Raw genomic sequence first — 18,572 nt, 5'->3', positions numbered from 1 at the left:
TTCCATATCTGGAAATTGTTGGGTCCAGTGAGAACTGGACATGCGGATGTATTGTATGCTGTGGTCATGGTTCCAAGGTTGCCGTTTCAAATGAGAATTATTTCCTGTGTAGCTTTTGTGCCACCAAGGCTCATAACCTAATAAATCTAAGTGAAACTCAGCCGCTTCCTAAGAGGCTATAGAAATGACTGAGGTATTACTATACTAAACCCCCTACTACATATAGTCGGAGGTGCTACTCACTATAGTGTAATTGTTACGATAACACAATTTTTGGACCCTTAAATTTCATTATCCCCTTCAATTTTCTTTTGCAGTTTCCACACTCTGTGCCATGCAGCACTTTCCATTATGGTTTAAACTCCACTTCTTGCGCTGCGCTGCCTTTTTCTTATTTTGAGAATCAAGTATCTCATGCAGTGGAGCTGGTCACACGGGCTGTCCCCTATGACATCATCAGCCACTGTCTCCATCAACTGTACACAAACAAACCTGTGGTAATATATATACCCCAATAGATCCAGGAGACTCCTCAGCAAGTCCTCCTATTGTTTACCCACAACTAACTCAGTCCTATTCTAAGGGTAACCACTCCCCTCACTACCTTTGTAGCTTTGTCTGAGTTGTGCGCCAGAGTATCAAAACTTTGGTTGTTACATTAGACTTGCTCCTACTACTCTCTCGCACTTTGTGCAAACCCAGTCCCCAAGGTTAAGGGGTTATTAATTTGGAATATCCCGTATAGCAGAAGAGTGTGCTCCTAGCGACGGCCTTGTAGTGCTTTTGGAGAAGAACCAAAACCTTTGATACGCGGCCCCCAGCATTAAGGGGAGTACCATAGCTCAGCAGTTGGTGTGGAACCTCTGTTGATTAGATTTTAGAATACAAAACTTCTTCTTTGAATACCTCTGACCGGGCCGGGCACTTGCCTCCGCCAGTCTGGAGAAGGGTTGACAGCCTAACAAGCAGACCACCCCCTGACAACTGTTTGGACCAGGGTTTTGTACTATAACTTTACATATTTTTTTCTAATACTATAGTGTGGGTAGTTGGAGATTGAGATCCAATACTCAGCTGGGAAGAGGTTGATCCACAGATAGCAAGTGGGGACCCCCAGTTACCTTTTTTTTACATTACCAAAGAGAACAAGTTGACATGTTGTTGCCACCGGATATAAACAGTCTGCTGCACAATATGCATGCACAGATTCAGGCTGCCCCAGCAGCGAAACCTACAGTTGAGCAAAAGTTCAACAAGAAAGTCAAGATTGTTGCTGACCCTGGCGCTTTCAAAGGAGACAGAGCTCGATATGCCGAATGGTGGACCAAGCTACAAATTTGGATCAAGGCAAATTGGGACACATTTGCCAACAATTTTGAGATAGCAACTGCTGTGCTGTCTCGACTAAAAGGACCTGTGGCGGGTCAGTATGCCCAAGTAAGACTTCAAGAGTGCTACACGGCGGGTGTGTGGCCTACCTGGGACAATCTCAAGGTTGAGATTGAAAAATATTTTAAACCGCAGGCTGAGCGTGACTGGGCATGTCAGCAGATCTGTTCCTTCAAACAAGGAAACATAAGGACAGATGATTATGTTACCCGGTTCCTGGCCCTCTCTACCCAAGGAGAGCTTGGCAAGGAACACGCAGTGGAACTGCTAGAACGCAATGTGAACCCCCGCATTGCAGAACAGATCTATCTGTAGGACACATAAAGTGACAACCTGGCCCTGGCGGCTGAGGAAGTTCACAGAGTTGGTAGGGCCATGGAGCTCTATGTGATGCATCAAGGTGGCGGGCCCACCACCAAAAAACACCAATCCCAGAGACGCCCGGGGTCATCAAACCATCATAATTATTCTCATGGGTTCAAGCCGTTCGGGCTGCAACCAGGGCAGGGAGCCCCTATGGATATCGGCGCAGTCCAGCAAGGACAGATGTGCAGATTCAAGGGCAGCTGCTACAATTGTGGCCAATAGGGACACATATCCCGGAATTGCAGAAATGGGGTGCAGGCCACCCAACAAAAAAAATAACCAAGGGTGCCAGGCACACCAATTAGAAACTGAAAGGCCGGACAATCAGCTCAATACTCTGGCCAGTTGTTCATACAACGGAACCCAGGCCTTCTTTTACGACCAACAGGTTGCTGAAATGAAGGCTCAGGGAAAAGAGTTTGGAGCTTAGGCCACTTGGGTGCCTTTGCTCCACAAAACAATGAAGTAAACCACAACAAGGTGGCCCCTGCTCCAGGGTGTTGCATGAGCAATAAAGAAAAGAGGGTGGCTCCCCTATTTGTAAACAATTTTCTAAATCTATTGTCTGAAGTATGTACTTGTATAGAGAATTGTAACTGTAATATTTATTATACCACTGCTGCACCAGTGTCTCCCTAGGAGCATGGCCCTGGAGAGACGACTACTAGGGTGCTTGATTCTGGTAAAAGTAAAAATAAACATATAGAAAACATTAAACATGTTTCTTTTGATTCTTCTTCTATGGACCCACCTTTCCCCAAAATCCCAAGGTGTGTGTTGATGCGCACATATTTATTCCAAAAAGAGATCTGTTTAGACGTTGGTGTGGAAAACCTTGCCCTGAGCGTAGTACACTCAACCAGTGCACTGCTTGATTCAGGCGCAAACAACATCTTCATAGATCAGGTCTGGGCGGAGCAAATTGGACTCCCCCTTGTAAAATGCAATGTATCTATTCCCATCTATAATGTTGACGGTACCCTTAATGTGGGTGGCTGCATTATGCACAAATGCTCTTTTGTTGTTGAGTACCAAGGACACAGAGAACGAGTCACCGCCAAAGCTACCCAACTATTGAAGATTAATTTAATCTTAGGCTGGATCTTGACAATGACAATGACAAGGTAAAGCCCGAGGAAGAGATTAAGTGGCTGGTACCTCCAGAGTACTATGACTTCTGGAAAGTCTATTCAAAACAAAAATCAGAGCACTTCCCAGAGGCTAAGCCTTGGGACCATGCTATAGATTTGAAAGACACCTTCAAACCTAGAAAAGGACACATGATACCCCTCTCTTCCCCAGACAGAGATGAAGTATTAAGTTTCATAGACGAACAGCTTAGAAAGGGTTACGTCAGACCTTCCAAAAGCCCTATGACATCCCCAGTGTTCTTCATCCCTAAAAAGGATGGTAAAAAGCACATGATTATGGACTATTGTTACGTGAATGAGCACATGGTTAAAAACGCGTATCCGCTGCCTTTAATCAGTCAGCTAGTAGACAAATTGGCTGGCGCCAAAATCTTAACAAAGATGGATCTCAGATGGGGGTACAATAATGTACGGATCAAAGAAAAGGATGCCTGGAAGGCTGCGTTCACATGCCACCGAGGATCCTTTGAACCCCTCGTTATGTTTCTTGGGTTAACCAATTCACCGGCAACCTTCCAGAGCATGATGAACGAGATCCTTGCAGATATGGAAAACTGTGTTGTCATCTACATTGACAATTTATTAATATTTACAAAGTTGGACAATGAGGCTGAGCATGACAGGCTTGTGCAAGAAGTCCTTCTATGCTTATAGGAACAGGACCTATTCATCAAACCCAAAAAATGTAACTTTAAAGTAAAGGAAGTAGACTTCCTCGGTATGACAATTGGCCAGAATGGAATCAGGATGGATTTTGAGAAAGTTCAAGCTATATTGGATTGGCCTGAACCTACTTGTGTCAAAGGAGTTAGGGCCTTCCTTGGCTTAGGCAACTTCTACCAAAGGTTTGTTGAAAACTTTGCAAAGATAACGAGACTGTTGAACAATCTCACAAAAAAGGACATTGTTTGGCACTGGGGTGCTAAAGAACAAGAAGCTTTTGATAAGCTTAAACATGCGTTTACAATGGCACCCATATTAGCATTTCCAGAATTAGACAAAGAGTTCCGGCTAGAAACTAACTCTTCTGATTTTGCTACTGGGGCTGTTCTATCAATTAAATGCCCTGATGATCTTTGGAGGCCTTGTGCCTATTTATCACATAGTTTGTCACCTACAGAGTGCAACTATCAAATTTACAACAAAAAGATGCTGGCCATCATTAGAGCTTTAGAGCACTGGCGGGACTACTTAGAAGGTGCTAGGCACCAATTTGAAATTTGGACTGATCATAAGAATCTGGAGTATTTAATGATGGCCCGAGACTTGAACTGAAAACAGGCCTGCTATGTGGTGTACTTGTCTAGGTTTAATTATGAATTGGTGTCGATGATGAGAACTGCTGTTAGAAAACCACACACAAAAACAAACTAACACACAATCCTCCCAGATTCCACGGAACTTGTTTATGGGCTTTGCCTCCTAGAACAGTGGAGTGGTCTGGTTGTTTGTGGGGTGGTACGTATAAAGATCCTTCAAAGTAAAAACCCAGAGGTGTATGAGTGTGGGTTTTGAGGAGGAGGGATAGTTGAATTTATAGAAGATAGGGGCTTAGTGACGAGTATAGATGAGCACTACCTTGCTAATGGTAGCACAAGGTAGGTTTGAGAACGACGAGGTTCCCAGTGATAGCAGGCTCCTGACGCACAAACTGTAGTGCTCAGAAGGACTCTAATCGAAAGGGATAACAATGACTTCAAAAGTGGGAAGTGACAATGACAGCAATTAACAGTGGTAGCAGTGGGAAGTGTTGTGACCACACTGGATCACAAGTAGCAGAGAGTAGTGAACTTGAGATTAGAGAAGAAGTCTGGATTGGAGTTCTTGTTTTTTTTACAAGGTAAAATACAGGGGTTTATATAGTAAAAGAAAAGTAGGCTATGCACAGTATAGCTGTGCAAAAAGAATGAGAAAGAACATGAAGGAAGGAATGTATGCTGACAAATCCTGCGTAGGTAGTACAGGATAAGATTGTCAAAAAAGGAAAAGAAAGGGATAGAACAATGAATGCTGTGAGTAATGTCACAGGTTTGTACAGCCATAAAGTAAAGTCCAATAGCAAAAGAGAGCAGGAAAATCATGATGTCATGGGAAGATGCAGTAAAAAAAAGGCAAGGCAAAACACTATCAGTATCAACACAGTTCCTTTATTGTCAGTTAGGCATTCTAAAAAATATGTGTCCATAAAAATGATTCAAAAATCAAAAATAATTGCACTGTAAATGAATGTTCTGCTGAAAAAAAAGAAACTGGAGCCACCGGTCCACCACCTAGTCCAAATCCGACAGTTCCATGGCCTTACCAATGGACTGGTTGTGTTGGACCACCTGATCAAACGAGGGAGGGAGAGGAGTAGTTCCAATTTGGAACAAGTGAGTCCCAGGCAGCGTGTGGTAGGTGTAGCTGTAGCGAAGACGATGGACAAAAGACAAGTGTACCCAAGTGAATGGGACAGCAATGAACATGGGCGACGCAAGGGGATGAACCTTCTCCAGCTCAAAAACTACACACCCACGCTCCAACCAGGCAAGACGAGCGACCGATGTTTTGATAGTATATGATGGCAGATCGACGTCATGAAGATGGACCTGTTGCCCTATTTGAACCGGCCGCCGGGGCTTTGCTGATATCAGCAGTGGCACGTGATAGTCAACGGATCGGTGATGGAAGCGGATAGGAAGTGGTGACATCAGAAATGGTGGGGGTGCAAATAAGATGAGGAGGAGGAGGGTGGAGGTGACGAACAAGTGGATTAGAATGGGGATCCAGAAATGACCGTCAGGTGAGAATAAAAAGGAGAGGAAGGGGCCCATGGTGGGGCTAGGCAAAGGAAGGGGAGTAAAGGAAACGACAAAAGCGAGGGCGCAATGCAATGTGTAGCCAGTGGCGATGCAAAAATTTGCCAAAATGCCGAAACGCGGAAAGTAACGGATGGAAAAGCGAAGGTGAGCGTGACTGGATTGCCTAATAGAGGTGGTGCTGATCAGCCACAAGTTCGAAAAAGGCAATATTAATTACTATTCCACATGGCACTATGCCTGTGTGGCGCAAAGGCGAGTCTTTTTGAATATTCGCTTCGTTATTGACACCTGTCCATGCTACCAATCAACTTTGGTGCATGACATCGGGCAGGATTCCGATCTTCTGGAAGTCTTCAAGAAAGACATCTCCTCAGAAGAGAAGGCACGCCTTGATGGCAATGAAAACTATTTATGGGAAGACGGGCTCTTCCCTTTTAAAGACAAAATCTATGTGCCTGAGTCCGCAAGGATTAAGGCAATAGACAGACATCACAACACTCCAGTGGCTGGGCACCCTGGATGGCAACAAACAATGGAGTTGATCTCCAGAAACTACATGTGGCCCGGCATGGTCAAAGACGTACAGGAGTATGTAAAATCCTGTCTGAGATGTGCCATGGCAAAGAATTCACATCAACCGCCGGCCGGTAAACTTATGCCAAATCCGATACCAGCTGGTCTTGGCAGGATATATTGGTTGATTTCACAATGGGTCTACCCGAATCAAATGGGTATGACTCAGTAATGGTGGTAGTAGATCGCTTCTCTAAAGAAGTGGTGTGCATCCCCACCAACAAAACCACTACCGCCGCTGGTACGGCAGATCTATTTCAAGATTTTGTATGGTCTATCCATGGATTACCGGAAACGGTTATCTCCGATAGGGGACCACAATTTGCTAGCGAATTTACGAAAGAGTTATGCCGGATGCTGGGCATCAAACCTAAATTATCAACGGCATTCCATCCACAGACTGATGGACAAACGGAGAGGCTCAATCAGGAATTGAAGCAATACCTCCGTATATTTATTAACAATAGACAGACAGATTGGGCCAAGTGGCTAAAGATAGCCCAGTTCTCATATAATATCAAACAGTCGTTGGCCACAGGAAAAGCACCATCCGAGGTTACAAGATTGTACCTTCCTAGAATGGGTGTAGAACCTGGCAAAAGCAAGAACAAGGCTGCTGGGAACATGGCCAAGGACATGAAGTCCTTAGACAAAACACGCAAAGCGCTATTCAAAACTGCAGAGCAGATGAAAGACAGGGCAGAGCGTAGACGCTCTAAGGCCCCTGACTACAAGGTCGGAGACCTGGTCTGGTTAGATACCGACCACTTAAAATTGAAAGATCGGCAGTCTAGAAAACTGACCAAAAAGTGGATTGGTCCTTACCGGATTAAGGAAGTCAAACCCAATGCAGTGGAGCTGGAACTCCCAAAACGAATGAGGGTAGTACCCACGGTCAATATTAGCCGTGTGAAACCCTACAAAGGGCCGCTGCTAGGACAGTGCATAGACCGGCCCAGACCGGTGGTAGTCACCCAGGAAGGTGAAGAAGAATTTGAAGTCGAACAGGTGGTGGATGCACGCTTGAAGTGTGGAAAGTTAGAGTTCCTAGTCCTATGGAAGAGCTATGGAGACAAGGACAGAACATGGGAACCAGGAGCCCATCTGGACAATTCCCACAATGCTGTTCGCAAATTTTCTTCTAAGAATCCCTCGGCTCCTAGGAAGCTTAGAGGCATGGATTCCAACCTTTTTAATTCCCTTTTTCAACTGATGCCCGGAAATTTAACTATTTACCTCCGGTATTTGGTCTCGCCTGGAAGTCGAGCCTTAGAGGGGGTAGTGTTACGATAACACATTTTTGGACCTTTGATTTTCATTCTCCTCTTTAACCTTTTACTATAGTTTTCACACCCTGTGCCATGTGGCACTTTCCAGTATGGTTTAAACTCCACTTCTCATGCTGCACTGCCTTTTTCTTATTATTAGATACAAGTATCTCATGCAGTGGAGCTGGTCACATGGGCTGTGCCCTATGACATCATCAGCCACTGCCTCCATCAACTATACAGTACATATGTACAAACAAACCTGTAGTAATATATATACCCCAATAGATCAAGGAAACTCCTCAGTGAGTCCTCCTGTTGTTTACCCACAACTAACTCGGTCCTGTCCTAAGGGTAACCACTTCCCTCACTACCTTTATAGCTTTTTCTGAGTTGTGCTCCAGAGTATCAAAACTTTGGTTGTTACAATAATCTATAACGAAGGAGACGGTGGTCCCAAAAGTTGCGTGCAGCACATGTGGGAGCACATTTTTTCACTTAGTTTTGCTCGTGTGGTTTTCGGTTAGCAGCAAAGCAGGTAGTGAGTAGTAACGAGTGCAGTGAAAGTTGCAGCCACATTGAAAATTCTCACATTTATAAGGACAGACAGCACAAGTTCACTGACTTCTGACTAAATAAAATTTGTTCACTTAACTGTATTATTATTACTCAAAAGATAGTGTGGAGTAGCTCAGTCAAGAGTAGTGGAATGCTTTTGATACCATCATACAGTCAATCTATCATAATTGGGGAATAACTTGCTTTATTCACAGTGCTGAAGGTAAGAGAAAAACATATCTCTGTAATATAATTGCCGCTGCTGCTTGAGCAAGAGATAATCATAATGTTACTCTATGTGTAGCATCCTCTGAGATTGAATCCCTGCTCTTGGAGGGTGGCTGCACAGCTCATTCACACTTTGGAATCCCTATTCCTGTACATGAAACATCCACATGCAGGATTCCAAAAAACTCTGACCTCCATGAGGTTTTTAGACATACTGGAGTTATAGTCTGGGATGAAGCACCAATGCAACACTGTTATGGGATTGAAGCATTGGATTGTACATTGTGGGGCATTTTGGATAATCAGCTTCCATTTGGAGGCATTATAGTGGTCTTTGGAGGGGACTTCCACCAAACAACACCTGTTGTTCCAAGGGTCAAGGCAACACATTACTTCTGCCTCTCTTAGAAAGTCACCATTGTGGACAAATATCCATGTCTGCTATCTCACACAGAACATACGCCTGGACCGTACTCCACAAAGTGAAGCCTTTGCTAGCTGGCTCCTGGATGTTGGTGGTGGTCGTGGAATTGCAGGAGATAGAACTATTGAGCTTCCCGCCAACATGCTTATGCCAGAAAACACCATAGACTCATTAGTCAACACTACCTATCCTGGAATTGCAAATGGAGACAAAGATGACCATTATTTCCTCCACTGCACCATCCTCTCCACAAAAAAATGATAATGAATATCATTCTGTGGAATTCTTGAACTCCTTGCAAGTATATGGCCTTTCGCTTATGCTCCTCCGTGATATTGATCCCCTAAATAGACTCTGTAATGGAACACGCATGATTTTGATAGAGATGAAGAGAAGAGTATTGAAGTGTCATGTCTTGGGAGGAAAACATGCAGGAAAGATAGCTTTTATTCCACGCCTCACATTGGAACCTTCATCAGAAAAATTACCCATCAAGCTATCATGTCGTCAATTCCCTGTTTGTGCTGCCTTCGCCATGACCATCAATAAGTCTCAAGGTCAATCAGTGACACAAGTTGGGCTGGATTTACATGTTTCAGTGTTTTCACATGGGCAATGTTATGTTGCATTGTCTCGCTGCACTTCAGGAGAGACAATGAAAGTGCTATTTCCACATGGTTCAAATGACAGATGTACCATCAATGTGGTGTATCCCAAAATTCTGACTGGCTTTATCTATCACTGGCAAGTAGATTTTTCCCCAATTCTCACCCTTTTTACTGAGAATGTTTTTGTTATCAGATTATATTTTCATCCTTTACCATTTTAGTAGTCTCTTTTTTAATTTCTCATCAATTTATCAGTGTAATACCATAGACTTTTTACGTTATAATATATGTTGATGTTTGTAAAAGTTCAATGAACTATCTGCTTGAATTCAGTATACTGTGCACAAGTTTAGGGCAGGCTTATAAGAACATTCAACAACAGAACTGCAAGTCAAACATGCATCATAGGATTCAAAGACTTAACATACATTACAGACAGCATAAGTTACTTAACATTTTGATCACTTAACAGTGGTATTATTATTATTATTATTTATGATATCACAAAAACATCGCACCAGTGGCAGAGCCATGGGCTGGACCTTGTGACTCCTAGGAGAACAATGGTGACTCCATGGAGAACAATGGTGACTCCATGGAGTGGTGGCTATGCTCCATGGAGAACAATAGCTGCTTTAGCAGAGACCAGGTTTATCCGGTGTCATACATAAAAAAGGTTTCATGTATGGACATAGCATTTCACGACATATTGTACCCCACCAAAAGTACCTCATCTTGAAGTACACATTCCAAAGTACTATGTCACAATGTTTTATATTTTGATGATCGCTAGTTCTGGAAATATGAGCCAAACAAGAATCCTTGTATCACACTTACTGTCAGCCAATGGCAGCCACACTGAAATTTGACCACATGGCTTGCACATGGTCAGATTCTGAAAAGGGAAAGTGAATTTCCCATGACATAATCTGCCTTTTTCTCAACAACCACTTCACCAATCACTCCAGTTTTTTGGGGAGTAGGTGCATGCAATGGTTAACCACCTCTTTGTGACTCAGCACAAATTCAGCACAAGTAAAGATTGCCAGAACTTTGCCAACAAGATGAAGGATTGCCTAGGCTTTATATATGCAGAGATTGGCAAAAAACAATTGGTAAGTTATTTAACTTACTATCCTATATATTAATTATATCTATTTTATAAAAGCAACATGATAGAGCATTCTGTTCCCCTTTTATCTTGCAGGCATAACCTGGAATTTACCACTGGTGCAATAGATATCAAAAAATTATGGGCTGAGAATGCAAATACAAGATCAATTGAAACCACCAAATATCCACTGTGCAGTGCATTGGCAATGTCTGTGGCTGTGGTATATGACCTACCCTCATAGTAGTATTTTACTCATGTCCCTCCCAATATTCACACAGTTATGACTACTTGGGCTACTATGTCCGGCAGGCTGGATTGTGTTCAGATTTGTAATATCTCTGGAAAAGGAGTACCCACGTATACTTTGTATGGAAAATCATGGCACAGAAGGAGATCTCACTAGAGGGAGGGATAGTAAGTCTGAGATGTATTTGAAGCCTGCAAAAAAGAGGAAGGCCAGTTTTTTATCCACTAAAGTAATGAGCAAACCAACCCTGGTTGTAAACAAGTCTACCGGCAAAGCATTGCTTTCACATGTCAAGTTTTCTGATACAAACTGGGGCACTCAAACCTGCAAGTATTATTTATCTATCCAGGCACTTGCTCCAATTACACTGTAAGATATTCATGCCAAGGCACAAAAGTATGCCAAGATTTATGGAATGGATGATGAAGATTCTGAAGAAATTAACATGTAGATGCAGATCATAGACGTCTAATGCCAAATTTAAATCATTATGCCTGTCTTAGAGCTTTCTATCTGAAAGCCTTCTGTCTCAAACACATTGTGTCATTTTTTTTGCATTTGAATCTGATCCCAGGCTTGTTTTCACTTAGATGTCTTGATTACACGATTATGATGGCAACAAGAAGAGGGACCTACTGAATTTGTCTTGGACAAGTGATGCCTTATTCTGGCTTATTTTACGGATAAGAAACTATTAAGGAGCTCTAAGCACATTCAGGGTTTCCTGATGAATGCCCCATGCACTTGCCATATATGGCAAGCACATGGGGATAGGGGTGATGCAGGAGGCAGACACTCAAAGGAGGGCCTAGACAATGCATTGACAGTGTCGCCTGGGTCCCCCCTCAAGTAGTGTGGATGTGGAGGAGGAGGAGGAGGAAGAGGAGGAGAGAAAGAGGGGTGGTGATAGTGGTGATGAGGTGGCAGTGGCAGCAGCGTGAGGAGGGGGTGGTGGTGTTTGAAAGTAGAAAGATTTCTCATATATATACTCCAACAGTTCTTGGACTTTGGCAGTGACCGCTTTTGGAGTAGATTACATATACATACTTATATGTAGCATGACAGCCAGCTTGTGACAAAACCAATGTCTTGTTGATAAAGTGTTTGATATGGGATGTAACGACCAAGAGTTTGTTACTCTGGCGCACAACTCAGACAAGCTATAGAGAGGATGATGAGGGAGTGGTTACCCTTTAGGCTTCAACAAGTTAGTTGTGAGGATACAACAGGAGGACTCGCTGAGTCCCTCCCCATGTATTGCTCCAGTATATATACTAAAATACATGAGGTACTGTACAGTTGTAAATAAAGTTTAAAGTCCGATGTCTAGTATGTGACCGGTCACATGATGAGTCTAGACACTGGTCAGGTGTTGTGTCACATGACTGGTCATGTGACTATGAAAAGTCCGAAAATGTAAAGTAAAGTAAATGATCACATGACTGGTCATGTGACTTGGAAAAAGTAAAGTAAAAGTACAAAAAGTGAAGCGTAAATAGGTACTGGTACGTCAATTGTAGCATGGGATAGCTACCAAAGCTTCTTTATCCTAGGGTTACCAGAAGTTTACAACCTAAGCTGGACAGTGGGTAATAACCTAGTTCATTAGTGGGGTGGAAGTTAATTATCCCTTTTATTGTGAGTATGTTAATAGTCCTCATGCTCTGGAAGACTGATATAACAATAGTAGATATATCCGTGGTGATATAAAGGACAAGTGGTAGTATGTGAATAGAAGTGTGAGGGTACATGTGAGTTTGAAGTGTTACGTGACTAGCTTTAAGATATGGCCAACATTAGGTGTGACAATAATAGTCCTCGCTTGTTGAGAGACTAATAGGATAAAGATAATAGTGCCCTACACTTGGTAAAGGACAAACTATGATACACTGATGGTTGATAGAAGGGTGAAGCAATATTTGACTATGCTGCAATGACTGACTGCAGATGAGCTTACACCAGATCAATAGATGGCTGATATAAGTTTGAGGATGAACTATAGAATACTAGAGCTACTTGTGGCAAATAATAAACAATCACAGACTGTAATCACACTTGGACTACTGTTATCTGTGACAGATGTGACTTGATGACTAAGCTTCCTAGGGTGGGCAATACCTCTTGTATGCTTCCTAGGTAAAAGCTAGTTGACTTCTGAGTGGTTGTCCACTTATGTGGGGACTGCTTGTAAGTAAAAGCTTTTTTTTATAAGGTGGAAAATTGGCCTCTTTATGTACCTTTTGGCTATAGGGGCTCCTTCCTAGTTGGTAATTACAAATGGTAGTACCAAAATATCTAATGGAAATTCAAAAGACCAGAATCATCTATTGGGAATGATTCTAGAGTGGTCTTTTTGAGACTAAGAATAGAAAAGTAATTTGAAAATGTGGAGCAAGATATGACTCAGTCAGGCACAGTGTTCTGTTTATAAGAAACAAATGCCAATTCAGCCTTCTCCACAGTAAAACAAGAATTTTGGGGAATTTCCTTATTTGGAAGCCCTCCAAAAGTATCCAGACTGATAGGGGTGTGAAAGTATTACCTACTCCCCACAAAACTGGAGTGATTGGTGAAGTGGTTGTTGAGAAAAAGGCAGATTATGTCATGGGAAATTCACTTTCCCTTTTCAGAATCTGACCATGTGCAAGCCATGTGGTCAAATTTCAGTGTGGCTGCCATTGGCTAACAGTAAGTGTGATACAAGGATTCTTGTTTGGCTCATATTTCCAGAACTAGCGATCATCAAAATATAAAACATTGTGACATAGTACTTTGGAATGTGTACTTCAAGATGAGGTACTTTTGGTGGGGTACAATATGTCGTGAAATGCCATGTCCATACATGAAACCTTTTTTATGTATGACACCGGATAAACCTGGTCTCTGCTAAAGCAGCTATTGTTCTCCATGGAGCATAGCCACCACTCCATGGAGTCACCATTGTTCTCCATGGAGTCACCATTATTCTCCTAGGAGTCATTATTGTAACAACCAAAGTTTTGATACTCTGGCGCACAACTCAGACAAAGCTATAAAGGTAGTGACTTTTTGGCAGTACCAATACAACAAAGGCATTAACAATTTTGCAAGAACGGAAACTTGTTCAGGATCCTCTTAATCATTGTGGTCGTTGTATTATTTGTGAAGTCATTGTTGCTGAAATAGGTTAATTATTAATGAGGCATGGTTTACTGTTTTACTTTCATAGTGTAATATGTAGCCAGTAACAACTAAAACTAATATCTAGAGATTGTGTTGCTGAAAAAATGCTACTACATGAACCAGATGATTTTGCTCAGCATAAGCCCAAGGGCAAAAAAATAGGTCTGCAAGCATTAGTCTACTTAGGGCTGCATCACCGGTGGAGTTCGGATGGACACAACAAACTCATATTAATTGGGTTTCCTATATGGGGTGTCCATGATCAGTGGAGCAGGAAATAGCTTGGTCTCTGGGTAGTACCCAACAACCGCTTGAAGACTACTATTGGGTACCTGTACCTTTCTCTTGTGTATGAATTAAAAGGTATGATTATGATTATATAGCTCATTCACTTAGTTGCTAACCCAAAAATAGGTATGTCTCTTCACAATATGATAGATTGTGGGAGTGAGACTACAGAAATGTATAAGTATACTAATGCTTTGCCGTATGATTACATTATATCTGTACCAATTTGTTGATAATCATTATTTTACAGAGAGTATTTCTCACCCTACCTTTCACCTGACAAAATTCCTGCTCACCGATTCCTGAAAAGTGTCCATAATATTACAATTTAGCGTGGCTGATGCTCATTGCAGATTCAATGGGATGATAATGTAAAGGTTTTTTGGGAAGCAGGTCATGGGATATACAATGAGATGAATAATGATTATTAGTATACATTCACTGGACTCTGAAAGTGCAACACTATTAATCCAGTGTTACTTATAGTAATTTAGTACAATGGTTGTGGCTAAAGTTGATCCAGCAAGAACTCAACGACTTAAAGCACAGCTTTGATACTCATGTAGTCTGACATGATAAAAACAAGTCACTGCCATCTGGTGTCTCACCAAACATATTATATGCTAGATTATAATGCTGAAAATTGTTTACAACCAGTAGATCATACTATTATCAAAGGATTGATGGAAGAAATAGGCAGTGAAGATCTTATACATTTTACAATACTCAAGTACAGCATTCAAGCTCAAGAGATTTTTTAATGGACTTGGCTTCACAGAACTCTCTTTTCAGAATATTTGAACTGTATTTTTTGGCTATGTTACCTTTGTTGATAGCTGACAATTAGAAATTTCTGAATTATTTCTAAAGCTGATTGCATAATTGTGATAATTTGTTAAGAGTATTATACTTGTCCATATTACTACTAATCAAATCCATGTTGCAGAGGATGCCTTACAGCACTTTCATTTGTTTGCTCAGAGGGCACTACATCTCCTTCACTATCAAATGTCATAATTTCTGTATCAAGACCAAGTGCCTTGCATGTTTTAATGCACACATGCTACATCAGAAATTGTTTGATTTCAAGTAAACCATGATCCCAATGTCTAGAGGCATAGCCAGTCCTATCAATATATTGAAAATCTGGTTTCAAAAACAGAAATAATAATGGATTTACATGTGTGACTGAGGATTGATACTCCGATCAGGTGCAATAATACCTAATGAATATCAGTGGCTGAGAAATAACAACAAGGCAAAAGCCATGTACCTTGAATATCTAAAAGCACTAAATTATATATAGAATCGACTGCAACATAATGAGCATAGGCATTAGCAGCGCTTTTCAGTGGGTCAGGATTACTTCCAACTTCTGTATGACCTGAGAATTTTACCTCTCTATATGATAAGCCAAAAGGCAATGCTCAAACAGCTGTGAAAAGGGTAAATACAAGACTTCCTGTATCCTTGGGTGTGGAGGGCAAGGGGGTAATAACTTTCCCTATAAATGTATCCTTAATGTTCTATTTAATCCCTAGTTGACACCAATAATGTGTCAGTGTTTATAATGGGAAAATATGCAGAAAACTCACTAGGAAGGTTTTGTACACCATAGCTCTCAGCACAGACATAGAACACTGGCATATACACAAATAACCTAAGGGTTAAATGAGGTGTTTTTGCATTGGCATCTTTATCGGAAAGTAATTGACACTGCTTAAGGTTCCCATATAGTTGTTTAATGCTTTCTTGATCAGCATAATGGGTCTCCTCAATCATAGACACATTATTAGCAGACCAAACTACACAAAACTTCACAGAATGCCTGATAGAGATTAAGGTTAGCTTGTTCATTTAGCAAGACATTAGCACTTTCAATATTAGCAAAGCCCTGGCTGCCGGTCCAAATAGGGCAACAGGTCCATCTTCATGATGTCAATCTGCCATCTTCTACTATTAAATCATTGTTTGCTTGTCTTGCCTGGTTAGAGCATGGGTGGATAGTTTTCAAGCTGGAGAAGGTTCATCCCCTTGTGTCACCAATGTACATTGCTGTCCCATTCACTTGGGTACATCTATTCTCTGCCCATCGTCTTTGCTACAGTTACACTTACCACATGCTGCCTGGGCCTCACTTGTTCCAAATTGGAACTACCCCTTTCCCTCCCTTGTTTGACCAGGTGGTCCACTACAACCAGACCATTGGTAAAGCCATGGAACCGTCGGATTTCAATTAGGTGGTGGACCAGTGGCTCCAGTTCACTACAGTTTGTGCATCAGGAGCCTGCTATCACTGGGAACCTCATCACCTCGTCACCTTGTTGTTCTCAAACCTACCTTGTGCTACAGTTAGCAAAGTAGTGCTTGTCTATACTCCTTATAAAACCCCTATCTTCTATATTCCAACTATCCCTCCTCCTCAAAACCCAAACCCATACATCTCTGGGTTTTACTTTGAAGGATCATCATACATACCACCCCACAAACAACCAGAGCACCCACTGTTCTAGGAGGCAAAGCCCATAAACAAGTTCCGTGGAATCTGGGAGGATTGTGTGTTAGTTAGTTTGTTTTGTGTGTGGTTTTCTAACTACAGTTCTTATCATCAACACCGCTCCGGGGCATTCCACAAGCAATAGGGGAAAGGGGGTGGCTCCCCAACTGGTAAATAAATTTCTGAATTTGTTATCAGTAGTATATACTTGTATTAACAATACAACTGTAATATTTATAATACTACTGCTACACCAGCATCTCCCTTGGAGCATGGCCCCAGCAAAACAACTACTAGGATGCTTGATTCTGGAAAAAAGAGAAATAAAATATAGAAAACCTTAAAGTAGAAAAACATTATCTTTCTTTCAATACTTCTTCTTCTTTGGAGCCACTTTCCACTAGAATCTCAATGTGTGCGTTGATGCACACATATTTATTTCAAAAGGAAATCTGCTTAAATGTTGGTGTGGAAAACCTTGCCCAAGGCACAGTACACCCAATATGTGCACTACTTGATTTAGGTGCTAATAGTATTTTCATAAATCAGGTCTAGGTGGAGCAAGTAGAACACCCCCTTGAAAATTTAGATATGTCTATTCTTGTCTATAATACTAATGGTACACTTAATGCAGGTTGCTACATCATATACAAATATTCTTTTGTTGTTGAGTACCAAGGACACAGAGAACAAGTCACCACCAAAGTTACCCAACTAGGGAAGATTGATTTAATCTTAGGCTATGCCTGGCTATTTAAACACAATCCTGAGATAGACTGGCAGATAGGGGTTGCCACATTGTCACTTTACCCTCAGGAGTGTAATGATTTGGGTAAGCCAAGTCATGTCCGTCAAACTAAGACAGAGGAAAGGATAAATGCTGGTCATATTTATGCCAAACTCAGATCTCTAGATAAGGTTGACAATGATGATGACAAGGTAAAACCCAAAGAAGAGATTAAGAGGCTGGTACCTCCAGAGTACTATGTCTTCTGGAAAGTCTTTTTAAAACACAAATCAGAATGCTCCCCAGAGGCCAAGCCTTGGGACCATGCTATAGATTTGAAGGACACTTTTAAACCGCAAAAGGAATACATGATTCCTCTCTCTGCTCCAGAAAGAGATGAGGTTGCTAGTAATATAGACAAATAGCTAAGGAAGGGTTGCATCAGACCTTCTAAGAGCCCTATAACATCCCGGTGTTCTTCATCCCTAAAAAAGATAATAAAAAGTGTATAATTATAGACTATTGTTACTTAAATGAATTTACAGTTGATGTGTACACTGCCTTTGATCAGTCACCTAATAGATAAATTGGTTGGCGCCAAGATTTCAACAAAGATGGATCTCAGATGGGGGTATAATAATATACACATCAAAGAAGAAGATCCTTGGAAGGCTGCGTTCACATGCCACTGAGGGTCTTTTGAGCCCCTTGTTATGTTCTTTGGGTTGACTAATTCACCAGCAACCTTCCACAGTATGATGAATAAAATTTTTGTGGATATGGAAAACTGTGTTATCATTTATATTGACAGTTTATTAATATTTACAAAGTCAGATGATGAGGCTGAGCACAACAGGATTGTGCAAGAAGTCCTTCAATGCTTACAAGAATAGGACCTATTTGTCAAGCCCAAGATATATGATTTCAAAGTGAAGAAAATAGACTTCCTCTGTATGATAATGTAAGGACCATTTAATATTTTCTTATCTTCTCACTCCATGTCTTGGTTCTCATACACTTTTCCTGTTACACTTCTAGCTCTAGGGCTAGAGGTATCTTTTGCGATCCTGCTTCTCATAGCCCTCACAGGCTTTCTCAATCATTGTTACCACTTTGTATCGCAGATCAGAGACTGGGTATTGCTCCCAGCCAGCCAGCACAATGGGTAAGG

General features: G+C 41.6%; 3 protein-coding genes across 3 annotated transcripts; all 3 read left to right on the top strand.

Annotated features, from left to right (window-relative positions):
- Positions 1 to 2,604: 2,604 nt before the first annotated feature.
- SERLADRAFT_343566 (uncharacterized protein) lies at positions 2,605 to 2,856 on the top strand (the record flags this gene model as incomplete). Its single annotated transcript, XM_007322512.1, has 1 exon — positions 2,605 to 2,856. A coding segment is annotated over one exon (252 nt), but the record flags the coding sequence as incomplete, so codon positions are not given.
- A 10,510-nt stretch (positions 2,857 to 13,366) lies between these two features.
- On the top strand, positions 13,367 to 14,509 carry SERLADRAFT_373390 (uncharacterized protein; the record flags this gene model as incomplete). Its single annotated transcript, XM_007322511.1, has 6 exons — positions 13,367 to 13,415; positions 13,818 to 13,892; positions 13,977 to 14,143; positions 14,171 to 14,252; positions 14,286 to 14,376; positions 14,428 to 14,509. The coding sequence occupies 6 exons, from the start codon at positions 13,367 to 13,369 to the stop codon at positions 14,507 to 14,509; spliced, it is 546 nt and encodes a 181-aa protein (XP_007322573.1).
- Positions 14,510 to 17,241: 2,732 nt separating this feature from the next.
- On the top strand, positions 17,242 to 17,463 carry SERLADRAFT_340034 (uncharacterized protein; the record flags this gene model as incomplete). Its single annotated transcript, XM_007322510.1, has 1 exon — positions 17,242 to 17,463. A coding segment is annotated over one exon (222 nt), but the record flags the coding sequence as incomplete, so codon positions are not given.
- Between the last annotated feature and the right edge of the window lie 1,109 nt (positions 17,464 to 18,572).

The sequence above is a fragment of the Serpula lacrymans genome (assembly GCF_000218685.1).
Source record: "Serpula lacrymans var. lacrymans S7.9 unplaced genomic scaffold SERLAscaffold_13, whole genome shotgun sequence".
In the NCBI taxonomy this organism is placed as follows: Eukaryota; Fungi; Basidiomycota; class Agaricomycetes; order Boletales; family Serpulaceae; genus Serpula; species Serpula lacrymans.
Note: the sequence above shows the minus strand (reverse complement) of the source record. Positions and strands in the feature narration are given on the sequence as shown.